Source organism: Gymnoscopelus microlampas (assembly GCF_963454915.1).
Source record: "Gymnoscopelus microlampas genome assembly, chromosome: 15".
Classification (NCBI taxonomy): Eukaryota; Metazoa; Chordata; class Actinopteri; order Myctophiformes; family Myctophidae; genus Gymnoscopelus; species Gymnoscopelus microlampas.
In genome coordinates, this window is record NC_139952.1 from 36,945,134 (window position 1) to 36,962,550 (window position 17,417).

A 17,417-nucleotide genomic window follows, 5' to 3' on the forward strand; every position below is an offset into this window, starting at 1 on the left:
TCTCTGTCTCCTCAGGCAGGGTGATATCGTTCTTCTCAGTGGTGATTTTCTTGGCCTTCTTGTCTTTGGTGCCACTTTTCGTCTGCCCACCCACTTTCACTGCCTCTGTCTCTTTTACCTGGGATCTGGAGGATTCCAGGTAGATCAGACTGAGGCAGAAGATGAGGGTGGCAGAGAGCACCTGGTACCATGGCGGGCCCACCATCAGCACATACAGTACATACAGCAGGATGGAGGTGCAGCAAGCTAGAAGTGTCATCCTAGTAGGTACACGCATTCTCTCTATCTGTCTGTTCTGTCTAGCTGCCAGTCAGTGTCTATTGGTCTCTTACGCTCTGAGTCTCTTGCTGTGTTTAGGCTGTCCTTGGAAGAAGTGAACGTCTAAATGCATCTACATCAACTTATATAGATAGGCTGACCAAGCTGTGGTCTGACGTCACAAACACAAACACGCCAAATATAGATACCGCCTTCCAGCCGCAAACTGCCTTATCCCATATCGTTGAAGCGCAAGGGGGTGGGAGTCACAATCTGAAGTCAAGGCACAGACAACTGTGTTGTTGACGGACAACGGATGCACGCTTATGAGAAACAACAAAAATAAAACCTGGCAAAACAGTTGCGTGCATTAGCGCAAGATGAGGATAAAGGAAACATTCAGTCTAAATGTCCAGTTTGCTAATTCTCGCCTACTACTACTACTTTTGTATTTGAAACTTTTAATTTCTCTAAATATTATAAACTTTCAGGACAGCCTAAGTACAAATATCATTTATGAAAAGGCTACTATGGGCTACAGTGAAGTCATTATTCAGTCCGACTTCACTTCATATTTTCACATTTCACATTTAGACTGAATGTTTCCTTCATCTAATGCACGCAACTGTTTTGCCAGGTTTTATTTTTGTTGTGTCTCATAAGCGTGCATCCGTTGTCCGTCAACAACACAGTAGTCTGTGCCTTGACTTCAGTGCGCTGACTCTCTCCCCACCTGCCCCCCCGCCCCCTTGCACTTCAACAATATGGGATAAGGCAGTTTGCCTTCCAGCCGGAGCATTTCTAATGCTATCGGCAAGGTAGCATTTCATGATTGCCAGTGAACTGTGCCAATACTTTTTGTGGTCCCGAGTATACTCGCAACTGTGGAGGGCAGGTCAAATGCAGTAGTTGTCATAGTTGCAGTTTGTTTACTGCCACTTTGAGTGATTTCTCTGCTGTTTTATTTTCCATTTAAATAAAAGCAGTTTGGATTCATTCATCTGACCCTAATGAACCAGAGAAATGTGTAGGTGTGGACACAGTGTAAAATATGTGCAATTGTGCAGCAGACCTGACCTACTTCACATCTTGGAACTAAAGGCTATTGATGATGTGCTGTTATGTAATTGATTAATTGGATGCATAGTTTGTCCAGACAACTTGAGTGTCTTGTTTCAAAGCTCAATGTCATGGGAGTTTGCTAAAATAGACAATGGGTGAATTATGTCTGTGTTTTTGAACAGATATAATCATTACCAGCACGACAAGGAAATAATTTCACTTAATAAGTTAAAGTAATATGAAGTGTTATCTTAATAAATATTGACAACTATAAAGGCCTTCATGATTGTGCCAATACTCACACCCAAGGCTGGGTATGTGATAATATATGGTACTAATTCTTGTCCTTACTATTGGTTCCTTGTATTGTTATATTAGGTGCATTGGTCACAGACCAATTATCAAGATTTTCAATTATGTGACCTTCCCCACATAACACAGACAGACAGACAGACAGACACTGTCTGCCTTTACGTTGGAGGGAATGAGAACCTAGAGGTAGAGTTGCAGAGAAAAAGACATATCTTATCTTCAGCTTCTTTTCCAGTCCGAGTCAGATTGAGTTTCTCTCTCAAGACAGTGGACACCCTTCTGTGAAATCTGGAGACTGAAAGATTTGACAAAGGTAACATTTTCTTTTCCACGCTGCCAGTAGGGAAAGCCTATAATCCTCAAATAAATATTTTTTTTGTGTAAAAAATCACTTAGATCCTATACTTATTCGATCGGATTTGTGAGGGCTCTATCCTAGACCCAATCCGTTTTTTGCTCTACGAAAATAGCCGATCTACACACAATGTGTCGCAACTATTTCCCCATCGGAATAGAGACAGATGCTACAGGGTGCATGTGGTTAAAGGATTGTGACAATAACAGACAAACACCCACTGATCTTAAGAACAGTGAAACAAACACACATGAATCCATTTATCTGTTTCCATTTGATACTGGTATCATTCTAATGACTATAACCTTTACAATAGTTTAATGTTCATTGGTAGTCTTTATAGACACAGCTGAGTGTTAGGATACGGTCAGCTATGAACGTCATTGATAGCACGCAGGAGAGCAGGTGTTGCGTCACAGGTTGTGATCTATTTTCAGTGCTCTTGGGTTTGTTATCACTTTGGGTAAACACACGCATCATCTAAAACACATTTGAAGGGATGTGCACACACACACACGCACACGCACACGCACACGGACACGCACACTCCCTTACTCCCTTACTCCCCCATATTTATTCTCAGGAGGAGGGGGGTGCGGGTCAACCATGCACACATAAGCTTACCATAATGGAAAAGGCTACTCGTCATCGCAAACATCATTATGAGATACATTTTCACCATTACCAACTAATCACTTCCTATAGTGAGAGCAATGAACACTGTCTCAATAATCCACTTGTATTGTCTGTCTATAGCCTAGTATTCACCCATGTGCAGGTAAAGATTGTTGTGAGAAACTGCACAATTCTCATTCAAGTGAGCACAACATTTTCTCCAAGACATTATGCTGCAGTATGTCTAACACAGGGATCAAGGGCACTTTAACCACTTAAACCCTATATACCGGGTTCTCCACAGGGGTCTATCCATTGCCCTCTAATTTTGTTTCTTTCTGCACCAAATGTCTTTGACGTGCATTCCCATCTTGAATAGTTTCTGACTGGCATCTTTCCCGAGTAGGCCGGTGTGCACTACATGTCATTTAAAGCTAAACATTGCTCTCAAGAATGTTTTTGAAAACATTTGAAGCGAGAAATAGACAATGCAGTAACCGAAAACCCTTCCTGTTGTTTTCCGTTGTTAGACTGGACGCACCGTGACCTGGCATAAACTTATGGAATAGCCTACTTGCAAGGAAATCCTTTGTGTTCTTACTTTTGGGTCAATTTATTAATTTCTTTATTAAGTAGGAGTGTAATAAATCGGATAATCGGCGGCGAGCTGGTCAATTGTGAGAAATAAATGATCCCTTGCTTAACATACTCTACCATAGAGATTGGACAAAATAATATTTTATTCACTTTTAAGTTTCAGTAAAGATGTGCTTTACACACAAATGACAAAATACCCCCTGCAACATTATAAGAATTTATTGAGATCACAAGTTAATGCACAGTTAAGGATGGAAAACAAATGTTCCCGAGCAAATACATGAAAACTCATCAAGACAATCTACATGGCATGGCACCCATAAAAAAGAACAACGGAAGACTTGTTAATAACTCTGAGACTCCATGCGATCACTTTTGTATTGACGCCTGGGGAGTAAATGACTGTGATTTTGACCTAAGCCAAGAATACACTACACAACTCTGCCTAGTAACAATTGGCTACTACATGTGGGCAACATTTTGAACTCTTCACAAACCTAAATTGATTTTTACAGGTGAATGTTTTGCTCCAACTAGAAAATAGATTAACTTGTTTTGGGCGTAGTGTACTGTACATGCTTAGAATAAGAATAATGTTTGTCTTATATTGAAGGGAAATGGTTAGGTTCTAGTAATATAACTACTATATGTCAGGAGATATGGCTATGATTTCTCCTAAATGATCCGAGGACCCATTTTATTGTCACGAGGCAACTTTAGATCCCAAACCAGTGCTTCAAAAAAATAGTTCAGTGTATGTTTGGCTTTAAACAAGGGTGCTAGATGAAAATGTCAAGTTTTGTGCACAATATAAACCACTGACCCAATGAGAAAACATTGTAAAGGGCCATGGAATAGTACATACTGCGTGTTGTAAATATTATGACCACTTTCCTAAATTCAAGCTGCATCCCTCTTTTGCACGTTTGAAATGCGTCGATCCATCTTGAACCTGTCTCCTACCCTTACATACACATGTCATTCATGACTGAATTAAGTGGATTTAAACAGTGAACCTACAGTAATACATGCTCACAGTTTGCAACTGGATCAACCTGGTTGGTAGAGTTGTTTCCCGATACCGATACCAGTATCGGAAGCTGCCGATACCGCCTAAAATACTGGTATCGGCGAGTATGCCAGTCTATGCCATTCCAATACCATGTCATTTATCACATGATGATATGTCATTTACAGTCATCAATTATGTTATAATATTTTTAATGCTTCAGTTGATGTTGCACTACTGTTTTGTACTCTTACTGTACTATTTACATTATTATTTTACTAACTTGTAGATGCACTTTAACAATTATTATTGGATACGCAAGCAATGGGTATCGTAATCGGTATCGGTGCATCTCTACTGGTTGATGTATTTCATGGACAGCAGTCTGAATATTTTCTACACTCACTGCATTCACAAATGGCAGGTTACCCTGGCTGAAGTCTATCATAGCTATCTACAAAATAGTGTAAAATGTATAAGTGGCTTCTCCTGTCGAGACTGCTACTGTACTGTACTGTATGTGTTCCTGCTTCTCCTTATAACGTCACACAGATTATTATATAATATGCTGTGTGCATGAGAAGACTTGAGATTGTGGCTGTCTACCTTAAAACCCCATAAGGCACTCAGAATCTTTTCCCTGTGCAGAAAACAGACACTCCCTTCTCAATAAAGCCGTACCAGCCCACAGGGATATAGGGGAATAGAGGCAAAAACCTGAAATTACATTTCAAGTAGTGTGGTCGAGGGTGTACACATATTTATGTTGAGCATATAATAAGATAACGTCTGCAAGCCTATAATTCAAATGGACCGACTCTATATTCACATTAATGGCAACGATGTCACCGCACTGCGCTGTCCGATAGTCAATTAAAGCTAGCTGATTAATTTGCTATGGAACACAACCGGAATGCAGAAGAATGATGCTGCAGACAATAGCAACATTAGTACTGTATTATGCTAGACTGCTGACGGACGCCATCACCCAAAACATGCTGCTTATAAGTCAACATTTCTCCACCAAAAATGCTGACCGTACTCTGGTGATGGAAATGAACACACTTCCAATGAGCACTTTTTAAAGTTGCACATGGCATGAATGCGTGTGTGTGTGTGTGTGTGTGTGTGTGTGTGTGTGTTTGTCAGGGGGGGTGTCACAGTATTCCCGCCGCGTCGCTTCATTCGCTCGTACAGTTCGTGTTACCATCCCCCCCCTGTCTCCCCGTCACCTCTTTCCCCACTCACAGCCCCGATGCTTCTCATAGGATAGACGCCACACACAGAAGGAGAAAAACAAAGGAATGACAAGGCGCTGAATGGCGGAATAACACAACGCTCAAAAACAAGCGCAAAATAACAAGCGCAATGGAAAAAAGCCGCTGGCTTTATTGCGTTGTATGATATAAACATAATACAATGATATAGCCTATATTGGATACCACCAATGTTGTGTTTATTATCAATAAAGAGGTCAAAGTGAAAGCTTGCTGTCACAGTTTTGTTTATATAATGCTGAGTTACACAGCTTCAGCTAAAACACTAATAAGTGAATAAATATTACCACTACGTGACTAAATTTACCAAAAGAGCTTCGAGCTTCGTACCTCATTGAATTGGTGAATTCAGCGCTATATCGTTGTGTTTTGTGTTGTGCGGGAGCGAGTGGGAGGGGTCTGGGAAAGAGGGACGGGGAGACATGGGGGGACGGTAACGCTAACTGTACGAGCACAAGAAGGGACGCATTCCCACCAGCTCTGCGGTGAGTACCACACAACTGCGTATACCACTCGCACTTTCTGTCACAGCGGCACAGGGAAATGTGCATTTCTTTGGATCAGTACTGCAACACTGGGTGGCGCTATTGTTATTCTGATACATAATAAATATGATTTATTTTAATATATATATATAAAAATATACAACTAGAAGATCAGCCAGGAAAGAGAAGAGAAAGTTGTGGAAACAGCACGGGAAAGGGGTTTCAACATGCGTTTGTATGTGTGTGTGTGTGGGTGTGTGTGTGTGTGTGTGTGTCTGTCTGTGTGTGTATGTGTGTGCGCGCACGCACTTTACGGTACTATGAATGTGACGTGTGCTGTGTGCACACAATTGTGTATGTGTATGCCACACATGTACTGTATGTATATATCTGTGTACTTATGTGTGCAAATACCTGTGTGATGTTTTCAGATGGTTGTGTGCAAGTACATAAACATACGAGTCCAGGAGTACACGTAAATGACTGTATATATATAAATATATATATATATATATTTATATATCTATATTTATATGAATCTATCCATGTCTCTACAAGTCATCGTTCTCAAATGTGTGCAGGTAGGTTTTGAGGGACAGGACGTCGGTGTAGGTGAGGTTGGTGGCCCGGTACAGGTCAAGTCCCGTCAGGATCTCTATGTCTCTGACCCTGGCCGTGTGATGCTGCAGTCTGTCCTCCACCCACTGAGACTCGTCCTCAGGACTCTGCGGGGACAAAGAGAGACAAGCGGTAAAGCCTGATTTGTACTTTGGGGTGTCGCAACGCGCTGTAAGCCATTTTCGGCAAGCAACACCGCCGCACAACGTATAAATTATCTCCTAGAACTCCACTGAAGAAAAATGGGCTTCTACCCATGTTTGTGGGCAATAGAATTCTGGAGTCATGGCATGACAATGGAATAAAACTCCTGGAACACTGTTATAAAGATGGACAGCTCATGACTTTTGAACAGTTGAGGGGGAAATATGACTTCAACAAACAGATCATCAAACAGGCATTTTTTCTGTTTTTTGCAACTGAGGGATTATCTCAGAAGGACTCTGGGACCGACTTGACTTTACCGGTGTTTACTGATGTGGAAAATTGGTTACACAATGGCCCATGTTCATACAGATTCATTTCCAACATGTACTTTTTGTTGCTGAGTCAATGCCCGAGAGTAGGCTTACACAAATCTAGAGAGAGATGGGAGTCTAATTTAAATATTACTATTTATGAAGGTTTGTGGTCTGATTTGTGTAGTGCTAGCCTCTCTGCTACTATTAATTCTAGATATAGACTGACTCATTATAATTTTCTCCATCAGCTTTATTAAACACCTCAAAAGTTGCATAGCTATAATTCTGAGATATCAGATTTATGTTTTAGGTGTGGTACAGAAGAAGGCTCCTTTTTGCATTGTACATGGCAATGTATAAAAGTTAAAACATTCTGGTATGATTTCTGTGACACACTGGCTAAAATTATAGAGGCTCCCTTCCCGTTAGATCCTGAAATTTGCCTCTTAGGCAACTTCACTGCTATCAGTGCAAAACTAAGAAAACACAAAATTAAATTTATAGAGGTGGCACTTCAAGTGGCTAGAAAGTGTATTGCAATAACATGGAAGTCTGACTCCCCCCTCTGTATTGCGAGATGGTTCTCAGAAATGAACAGTTGTGTCCCTCTTGAGAAGATTACTTATAGTTTAAGAAATGGGTTTGACTCCTTTTTGAGGATTTGGCAACCTTATTTGGACTATATTGAAACATTGCCCTTACCTCAACCTGTATCAGAGATGGTATAGGTTATTTGTTATCTACAGCTATCTCGGTCTAGTTCTATTACTTCTCAAAGCTGCTTAATGTTTTTACAACAGATTTGTCTCTTCTTGATGCTTCTTTTTTTTGTGTGTACCTTTATTTTTGATTATGTTTTGATTATTTTATCTGTGTTATCCTTTCTGTATGTGGGTTTGTATGTGGGGAGGGGGGAGGGATCTGGGGGGGTTGTATGTTTACTTTGTAAAAATTAAAATGAAAAAAAAAATATATATAAAAAAAAAAAAGAAATAACTCATTGAGCTGCCAATGACGAGATTTCACTCCAGGGCCAATAATCGTCTGCATATGGTTTGAGAAAGGGCGGATTCTAGGGCAACCATCATCTATCATATTATGACATGATGAAAGTATTCATCAGGTTTGTAAAAAAAATAAAAGTGGTTGGTTTGTTAAACAGCCCTACGGAATGAAATGAAAAGTTGAGGAAATGTGGGCAATGGTCCCTACATTACCTGATTGCATTAATGAATTGGGTCACGGTCAAGGTAAAACGTCAAGAAAAGGTCAAGTTTGTTTTTCGGCTATAGCTTTGTCAAAATTACTTCAAATTAAAAGTGAAATGGTATTTTGTTAATATTTGTTTTGTTTGAAGGGTTGAAGGTTTTGCTGTGCCTGGTACAGTTTTAATCAAAGATAATTCATATAAATTAGAATAATTATAGAGTGGTTGGTTGGCCTCAGTCAGACTGAAGACGGATTGTCACCACAGCCTTCTTCTTTTTCCTGTTCTTTTTCCACTCCCTCTCCCTCTTCCCGCCCCTAACCCTACTTAAATGTCTTTTAGATGTGGTCAAAGAAACATCATAACACCTTTTTACTGAGCCATTAGCCAATCAGAACTTTACTTGTGGCAGGACCAGTTGACAGCGGTATAAACATTACAGCTAATAACACTGAAAGAGAGAGATAAGTAACAGGGTCAAAGGTTAGGGTCTTTTATCTTGCTCTTTCATGCTTATTCACCACTCTCTCTCTCTCTCTCACACACACACACGCGCCCACGCGCGTGCGCACACACACTGACACATGCACACATGAACGCACACACTGTAGCTTTACCTTCCATACTGTAAATTATTACGAATACATGTCCCTCTCTATTGTGATCAGATTAAACTATGTTATGTGGTGACTGACAGCAACAGGCAGGCAGTGAGAGAGCTATAATCCAGCAATGTACAGTGGAGGAAAGGACATTTGGATCAAAATCAAGTTAAGTAAATTTCTTAGAGAGACAAAAAAACATTTTATGCAGGAGTGGTAAAAAATAGTGGTCTCACTCAGAATGGATCTGTATACTTGTTATTTAATAGTCCATTATGTCATTACAGACCAAACATTTCAACCATCCGGCTTTCAGTGTGTAATGAAGGCAGGATGGCTGAATTGGATAAATTCTGACTGTGACCCACTTTAAGCCCATCCTAAAACTCCAGTTTTTATGGCTTATTTAAGTTACACAACTTTTCACAGTTTTACAGCTCCAACACTCGTGAAATGCATCCAGAGCGCCTTGTATGACTTCACATAATAGATGGAATTTTGAAAAAGTGACTCTGTTCAGGCTCATGAACTGGGTTGCATGCCATCTCCCTTCTCCTGTCTGCTATTAATTAATAAAGCAGATGATAACATTCATTCCAGTCTGCAGCTTCATCTTAGAGAGGATATGAAATTAGCCCCAGGAAATCTTGATGTTCTTTGACTGTCATAATAGTTTCCTGAGCTGAGGACTGTTAGGAAATGGGTGTCCACTGATGTAGCATAGGCACTACTGGCCTCCAATCACATCTTGCAAGATCCTTCCTCCTGTGCCTCCCTATTCTTTTGTCCCTCTTTCTTTCTTGGCTATTTATTTACATTTAAGTTGATCAAAGAGAAATACTTGGAGTAGACTGCTCAAGTAGTACAAAAAACACCCTTAGATGAAAGTATAATGGCCCAATTACGGCCATTAATCAGTTACTCAGTCCTCACTGCAAAAACAAAGTTAGAGCAACAGCTTTATTATGTTCGTGACATGTTTTGCCGTAGAATGCTACAGCAACAATGTGGAAGTAAATGTACTGTATTGACATTTAACGACACTGGCACATTCTGTGAAAATAGCTCTGTTGTGACCCCGGTCAAGTATATAGGCCAGGGTTTATGCTGCATTTGCATGGATTCATGTGGTAGACGGCAGACGGACACCACCTTCTGGATGGCACAGGAAAAACAAACAGTCCAACAGTAATGGACGCAGTGCAGCAAAATGTCAGCATTTCTTGTTTTTCAAGGTATATGATTCCGGGTGTTGTTGCACCAAAATTATTAGCTTTTTGTTATCGATTCATGTTCCATAGTTTTTCTTCAGATTTTTTTTAGATTTCTCCTTGTGTGGTGGAGCTAACATCCGGTTGTAGACTCCCTTGTGGAGGCCATCCGTTGCCGGTAACAGTAGTTACTGGTATGTATTTTATGCCTGCCTGATCTAATTTTACTGTCCTGCTCTCATCCACTAAAATAATATCCAGTTTGCCATCTACCGCTTGCCTACAGTACAGTATATCCATGTAAATGCAGCATTTAGTGGTTAACCAGGCTATCTGAATTCTTTCAAATAGATAGACACAACAAGCAGTAGTCAGGCAGTAGATAAAGAATTTACAGTTCATTGACTCTAGGGGTGAAACCTAATCTGTACTGTGAGTTGTGCACATGAGAGCATGTCATACCTTACTGTACCGTTTTTGTTTTGTTTAGTTTTTTCAGTAGACAATCTATTATTCATACCAAGGGACACAATCGTATGGCAGAGATGACCACACAATCTTGAGGTAGCTGAGTCATAGATGTGACACCGACCTCTGCCCAGCAATGATACTGTATGTTTATCCTTACTGGTCTCATGAGCCTGTTTCTCGTGTCTCGCCATGCTTCGTTTTGAAATAAAGTTGTTTTGGTTTGCATTTCTGCTTTTTCATTGGCGTGACAGGGCACTGTGATTGAGAGGCATGACGACATGTGATAAATTAAGACAGCTGAGTTTCCATGCACCACTCACAGCCCATTCCCACAACAAAGTGTATGTTCCCGAATGTTGATTTAACTCGAAGAGTGAACAAATGGAACCAAATGAACATGTAAGTGACCAATTAGTTCAATTTGGGGGTTAAATGAACACTCAGGGCCCTAATTCTACAACCGGGGACCCGCTCCCCGGAGTTTCTTTTATTTCCCACGTCGCAGGTCCATGGACTGTCAATACGGACCCCCAGCTGCGGCTCAAGACTGTGACTGCGGACCGGGCCTTTCCATGGAGCACGACCGTGGATTTCTACTACACTGCACTATACCACTATACTATATATACTGTATATTATCTTAATATTCTTATATTATACCATTATATACTACATACACATTATTGCTGTACTATATTATACTATCATATATATCATATATTACACTATTATATGTGCTACTATTGTTACTGTTACTACCTGCACTGTATCTCTCTCTCTCTCTCTGTCTCTGTCTCTGTCTCTGTCTCTCTCTCTCTCTCTCTCTCTCTCTCCTCTTTCCCCCGACACGGTCGAGGCAGAAGGCCGCCACCCTAGAGCCTAGGGCCTGCCTGACGTTTCTTCCAGTTAAGAGGGAGTTTTTCGTTGCCACTGTCGCAAAAATTGCTTGTTCAGGGTGGGATTGTCGGGTCTCTTCTCTACATGTAAAGTGTCTTGAGACAACTTGTTGTGATTTGACACTTTAATAAAATTGAATTGAATTGAATTGAATTCAATATGCAACGCTAGAGGGAGCACACGTGTTAATCCTATCTTCCGAACGGCGCAGGAATCCTTTATACGCTTTGCGCCCCAGTTGTCTCAAAATGAGTATCAAATGAGTATCAAATGAGCATGCGCCTATTTAGCGCTGATGGGTGTGAACAAGGTGTGGTCTGGCACAATCACAGTTTATTGCTATCTTATGCCCAGGGCTAAATGCAATTAGCGCTTCGTGTTTAGACCAGCCAAAATCAGCTTTTAGCGCAGAACGCAAACGTTTCCTCACTATTTACGGAGCGCACCATTGGGTTTAAAATGCGCCTTAATAGGTTCACAATGTACGGACACTGACTGCAATCAAAACCCATGCGATGCACAACACAACACTCACGTTAAGTGAGTGTTGAAACCTAAATAGTTTTTGTGCTCAAACGGCAGATAAACAATTTTTCAAGCACTTCATTCTTCTTTAATCCTATTAATAAATTCAGTGGGTCTACCAACAGATCATTGGCATATGTAGGAGTTAAAAAGCAGACTTCACCCAAATGTAAGCTGTTTATTAGCATTTATGTGAACTCTCCTTTAATTAACCACATGAACCCTAGTATGCCTATTATGAATATAATATATTGTGTATGTACCTACACAAAGTAGACTAATACAGATTTTTTAGGCCAAACATATAATTTTTTAGACCATAAAAGGAACACAGACCGACAGACAAACAGACTGGTACAACGTGTACACTGACTGCACGTACAAAGGATTGGAAAAGAAAAGAAAAGATTTTGACCTTTTTCGAGAACTTTGAGCTTGACTCAATTACCCCCAAATCCCGATCTAGTAATCTAGGGACCTTTGCATTTCCTGAACGTTTAATGACATTCCATGCGGGGCAGGCACTTCCCTATTAGGTTGCAGACAGACTAATAGGCAGTCAGACACCCTGAAGGGGATAATAATAATAATCTTTCAGTCTGTTTCCTGGAAAGTATTCAGCACCACAAGATTCCTTCAAAGCAGGGAGGAAGAACAACAACAATGCTTTCTTTCAGTATGTTTTTAGAGAGGGAAGGTGATATTTTACATGTAATAAGTTGTGTTATCAGGGGGGGAGATCCCATCTCATCTGATCCAGCTGTTAGGGTCTTTCCCAGTTGTAAAGTTGATTATGTACTTAAGCCTGTCCCAACATGAACTTGTAACTTCACTTCAACCTCGACTCCAACCTTACCCTCTACAGTTACACTGTACACCTGTCCTCCAGAACAGTAAACTAAGTGTTTAGAATCTGTCCAAAAAACCTTACCAATGACCAATGATCAAAACATTTTGATCATTGGTTGTTTAACCACTTTTTATTTTATGAATAAAATGTAATTTTGTCCAATGTGTATGGTAGAGTTAGAGTATATACTACAATATAACTAATATAATTGGGTCTCCCTGCTCTTCTATTGAGACATTTAGATGGTGTCAAAGGTCATGTTTCAGCTAGACACAGGATCTGACACGAATTTTGACCTGATGGTCAAGATTCAATTTGAAAATAGCCGAGCTTGTAGATCGGCTATTTCCAAAGATTTTGCCTCTTTCTTATATTATTTGACAATAATTATTTGACCCCCCCCCCCAAAAAAGAAAAATCATGTGGGGACCCCCCTTGGGGTCCCGACCCACAGGTTGAGAACCACTGCCATGGTGTTGTTGTTTTTAAATCTTTCTAATCGTTACCGACACACTGAAACTGAAAACTGTAAACTGAACAGCAGGTTGTTTCCTTTCCAGAACAAGGAAACAGGAAGATCCTGGTGACTTACCAAAAAGCCCAAAACAAAAGGTAAACATGTGGGGGAAGTACCTGGGAAAATGCAGCATGTCTGACAGAAACTGTCCAGTCATACTGCAGCCTCATGCTTACTGGTAAGCCTGATATATACTTTGTTGGTGCACGGGTGTCGCGTACCTACAATCGCTGATCTACAAGCTCACAGCGTGTCGTGCTGCGACGCGATGTGAGCTTGTAGATCGGCTATTTCCCGGTGCGCAACTATTAAGTATAACTCAGGCTTTAGGCATTAGTTATGACTGGATGGATGCCACATGGAGACACTGACCACAATCACAAGTCAGCGGGGAAACGCATGCGGTTGAGCTGTTTTTTTGTTTTTTTTTCCTGTACAGAATATTGCACAGAAATTCAATGGAAAAGCATGGGATATCACATTTGGAATTGGAACCGTTTCTGAAGCCTGGTTTTTATCACACTGTCAGTATGTGGACTTCACGTCTGCTACACAATTACAATACCAGTGGTTAAAATATTTCAAGGACCACCATAACTCTGAGTGTGTACAAATGGATTACGGGTCCATTTGGTTCCATTTGCACACTCTCAAGAGTTACAGACCTGTAAGGGTCCATTTGGAACCCCCTATAGGAATCGGTAAAGGGAGCCGTTAGGAATTGGACAGTTAAGAGGAATCGTTAATGAACCAGAATCGTTAAAAACCTAAAGGATCCCAACACTAGTATCAACACCAGATCTTAAGGGTGCTAAAGACGCAGTGGCATGATTTAGGTATGATTTATACAAAAAAATAGCCTAAAAATAGCTGATCTACAAGTTCACAATGCATCGCAGCCCGACAAGTTGTGAGCTTGTAGATCAAGTGCTGGCCTGCGCAGGGCTGTGGCAAAGCCCCCCTCCCCATGCAGTATGTTGGAGCCATATAGTATTAGTAAGACAAAAAAATTATCCTTAAAAAAAAGACCAGGTGTACGCAGATGGCGAAGATAAGTTATGCTTTCACAGTATCTGCTTACCCACGACCCCCCACAATAATGATATTTGAACTGGGGACCCCCCAACCTGACAAGCACTTGGAATTGTAGGAGTTACATTTAGTTTGACTCGGTTCCACAGATAAATATTGTGAAAATAGCCGAACTACTTGTAGATCGGCTATTTTCACAATGTTTGCCTCTTTCTTATATATATTTGACAATTTGGTATTAAAAATGTCTTAAAGGTCCTTAAATTGTAACTTTAGAAATGTGCAGATACCCTGTATACACTTATACTGTATGTCTTGTTTATTGTTGAGTGAGAAAACATCAACAACATGTTGCACATTATGCTAATCATCTGGGGACCCCCCAAAATAATTTGGGGACCACGACCCCCAGTTTGTGAACCACTGCCTTAGAGAACGGCATATCGTTGGTGACTAAGTAGGTCTTAATTGACTCACACTGGGCTCTCATCCATAACATGAATCTGCATTTATCTGATTTGCTTTGTCATTGATTCACGACCTGATTCATTCACCCACATGAACCGCTCAGAAAAACTGTTCTCACAATGACTCACAAGAGCCTCTGAACTGTTCAACTGCCGAATCATCACATTCTCCCTGTCATATTATCCATACTTGTGATGGTTCATCCCCCTAAATAACCTTTTTTCAAACGATTACTCACCCCATGGAGACTTGAATTCATAGATATTTTTTTGTTTTTGTCGCATTCCTAAGCCAATAATTTGTTGTAGAGCAGTGGGTTCGTAGGAGACACAAAGGAGACTCTTTGTGTCTCCTACCGGAAACCACTGCTCGTATTCAAATTATTGGCTTAGGAATGGGACAAAAACAAAAAAAATATCCATTCATTCAGGTCTCCATGGGGTGAGTAGAAAAATAAGTAATTATTTGGGTGAACTATCCCTTTATATTTCACTGTTACCCCAGTAGAGTAGGCCAAAGAAGAACCTCTGCCCCCAAATGTTTTTGAGCGGTGCAACCACTCCTATAAGAGGGTTTAGGACGCATCCATGGCGAAAGTTTTTCTTTCCGTCGAGAAAATGGGTCTTTCGCTGTGACGCCATGCTGTGGAAAACACGGCCAGCTCTGCAGGACGTGCTGTGATTGGCTAGCGAGACACACGATGAAATTAACTTCAAACTTCGCAGACGCGCTGTGATTGGCTAGCGAGACGCATGATGAAATTAATAATAATGTAAAAAATCACACCCTGTGTGAAGGTAGCGGCGCCTTTGATACATTTTGTCATCGATATGTGTTCATAATGTGTCACGTGTCACGTGAAGCTTGACCATCACTTTGTTGACGCACCTGACCAATCAGAACGTTGACGTACGCACACGGACAAAGTCAGGTATAGAGCAGGATCCGCGGCTAGCGCCGCTAAAAATGTAAGCACGTCACTTCGCAGGACGTGCTGTGATTGGAGCGAGATGCATGATGAAATTAATAACTCATAAATATCACAGCTCACTTCACACTGGGTGTGATTTTTCTTGTCCTATTACTTATGATCTTATGATGATTCTTGGAGCACCACAATATTGTCAGAGCTCTAATGCCTCCTGAACCTCCATCCCCAGATGAACTGGGCACAGTTTCATTCAACTACACATGCAGAGTCCACTCAACACTTGTAGCCATACTGCCCCCCGGTGGCTGAGCACTTACATTGCAGCTCTCGTGGTTGGTCTCTCGATGAGGGATGAGGAAGGAGAAGACATTGAGAGGACCGTCACACTCTTCCACGGTCTGGTTCAGCTCCTGGCAGCTGCTCACCACTGTGTAGTAGTGGGTGGGTACGGGAGGTGAGTCTCCTGAGGAACTAGAGGGCACAAGATTATGCAGAATGTCACGCTTCACAAGTTTTCAAATGCAAAAATGTATAAAAATATTTATAAAATAGCAGATCTACAAGCTCAGATGCGACGCATTGTTAGCTTGTAGATCGGCTATTTTCGAAATCCCAAAATGTATATAGGACGGTTAATGTATGTTTTGTAATAATAAGCAAAATCTACAAAGTAACTAGTAACTAAAGTTTTCAAATAATTGCAGTGGAGTAAAAGTATAATATTTGCCTCTGAGATGTAGTGGAGTAGAAGTAAAAGTACAGAAAATTGGAAATACTCCTAGTCATCACCTAGATGACTTAGGCAGAAAGTCAAATAAAATTGAGTTCAAACGGAAATTATATTTTTTTCTTTTTTATTGTCTGGTGATGAAGGATGTCCTTATGAACACACAACCTATAACTATATTGCTCTAAAAGTTAATAAATAAAGATTTGTGCGGTATAACTGCATACTGACAGAACTGTGTGTGTGTGTGTGTGTGTGTGTGTGTGTGTGTGTGTGTGTGTGTGTGTGTGTGTGTGTGTGTGTGTCATCAAAGGTTATAGTTAGGTATAAACATTACGTATATGTGCAGATACTGGAAATTCATGTGTAATCATTTTGAGAAGGCTATACATCCTTGAATGTTGCACTTACAGGACATTTAGTTCATTAAGTTTTAAAAAAGGAAACTTTATTGCGAGCCATGCTCACGGTCTCTTCTTAGATACAGAGATACAGAGAGAGAAACAGTGTATTTTGAAGGCATGTGAAACTGCCTGTCTGTCATTCACTCTCACCATGGATAAATGTATAAAAAGCGGGTAGATTTCCTATTTGTACATTATAGCCTATACGTGGGACTGTCAGGTATTGCATGTAAATAATTAACAAAATCATTTGTCGGGACAGATATTATCACTGGCGGGCCAGTTCTGGCCCGTGGGCCACCTGTTTGCCTACCACTGCTTTAGGCCAGTGGTTTGAAAAGTGGGGTCCATGGGGGGTTCCAGGGGGTCCCCAGCAAAATGTGCTAATACAGCATCACAATCATTTTAACACCTTTATCCATTGGTTGGCTATTCCAAAAAGAAAGTAGATATACAAGCTTGTACATCTGCTATTTTAGAACATTTTAGAAAAATCTTGAAAGTGTTATTTTAGCTTTTTTTCTTC

At 40.6% G+C, this 17,417-nt stretch overlaps 1 protein-coding gene across 1 annotated transcript in view; it reads right to left on the reverse strand.

The window, feature by feature from the left end:
* Positions 1–3,403: 3,403 nt before the first annotated feature.
* enpp2l (ectonucleotide pyrophosphatase/phosphodiesterase 2-like) overlaps positions 3,404–17,417 on the reverse strand; it is a 37,962-nt gene continuing 23,948 nt past the window's right edge. The window contains exons 24-25 of the mRNA XM_084080860.1: positions 16,078–16,231; positions 3,404–6,695 (exon numbers count right to left, since the gene is read on the reverse strand). Coding sequence (XP_083936986.1) covers positions 6,522–6,695; positions 16,078–16,231 — 328 coding nt within the window. The 3' untranslated portion in view covers positions 3,404–6,521. The remainder of the gene's footprint in view (positions 6,696–16,077; positions 16,232–17,417) is intronic.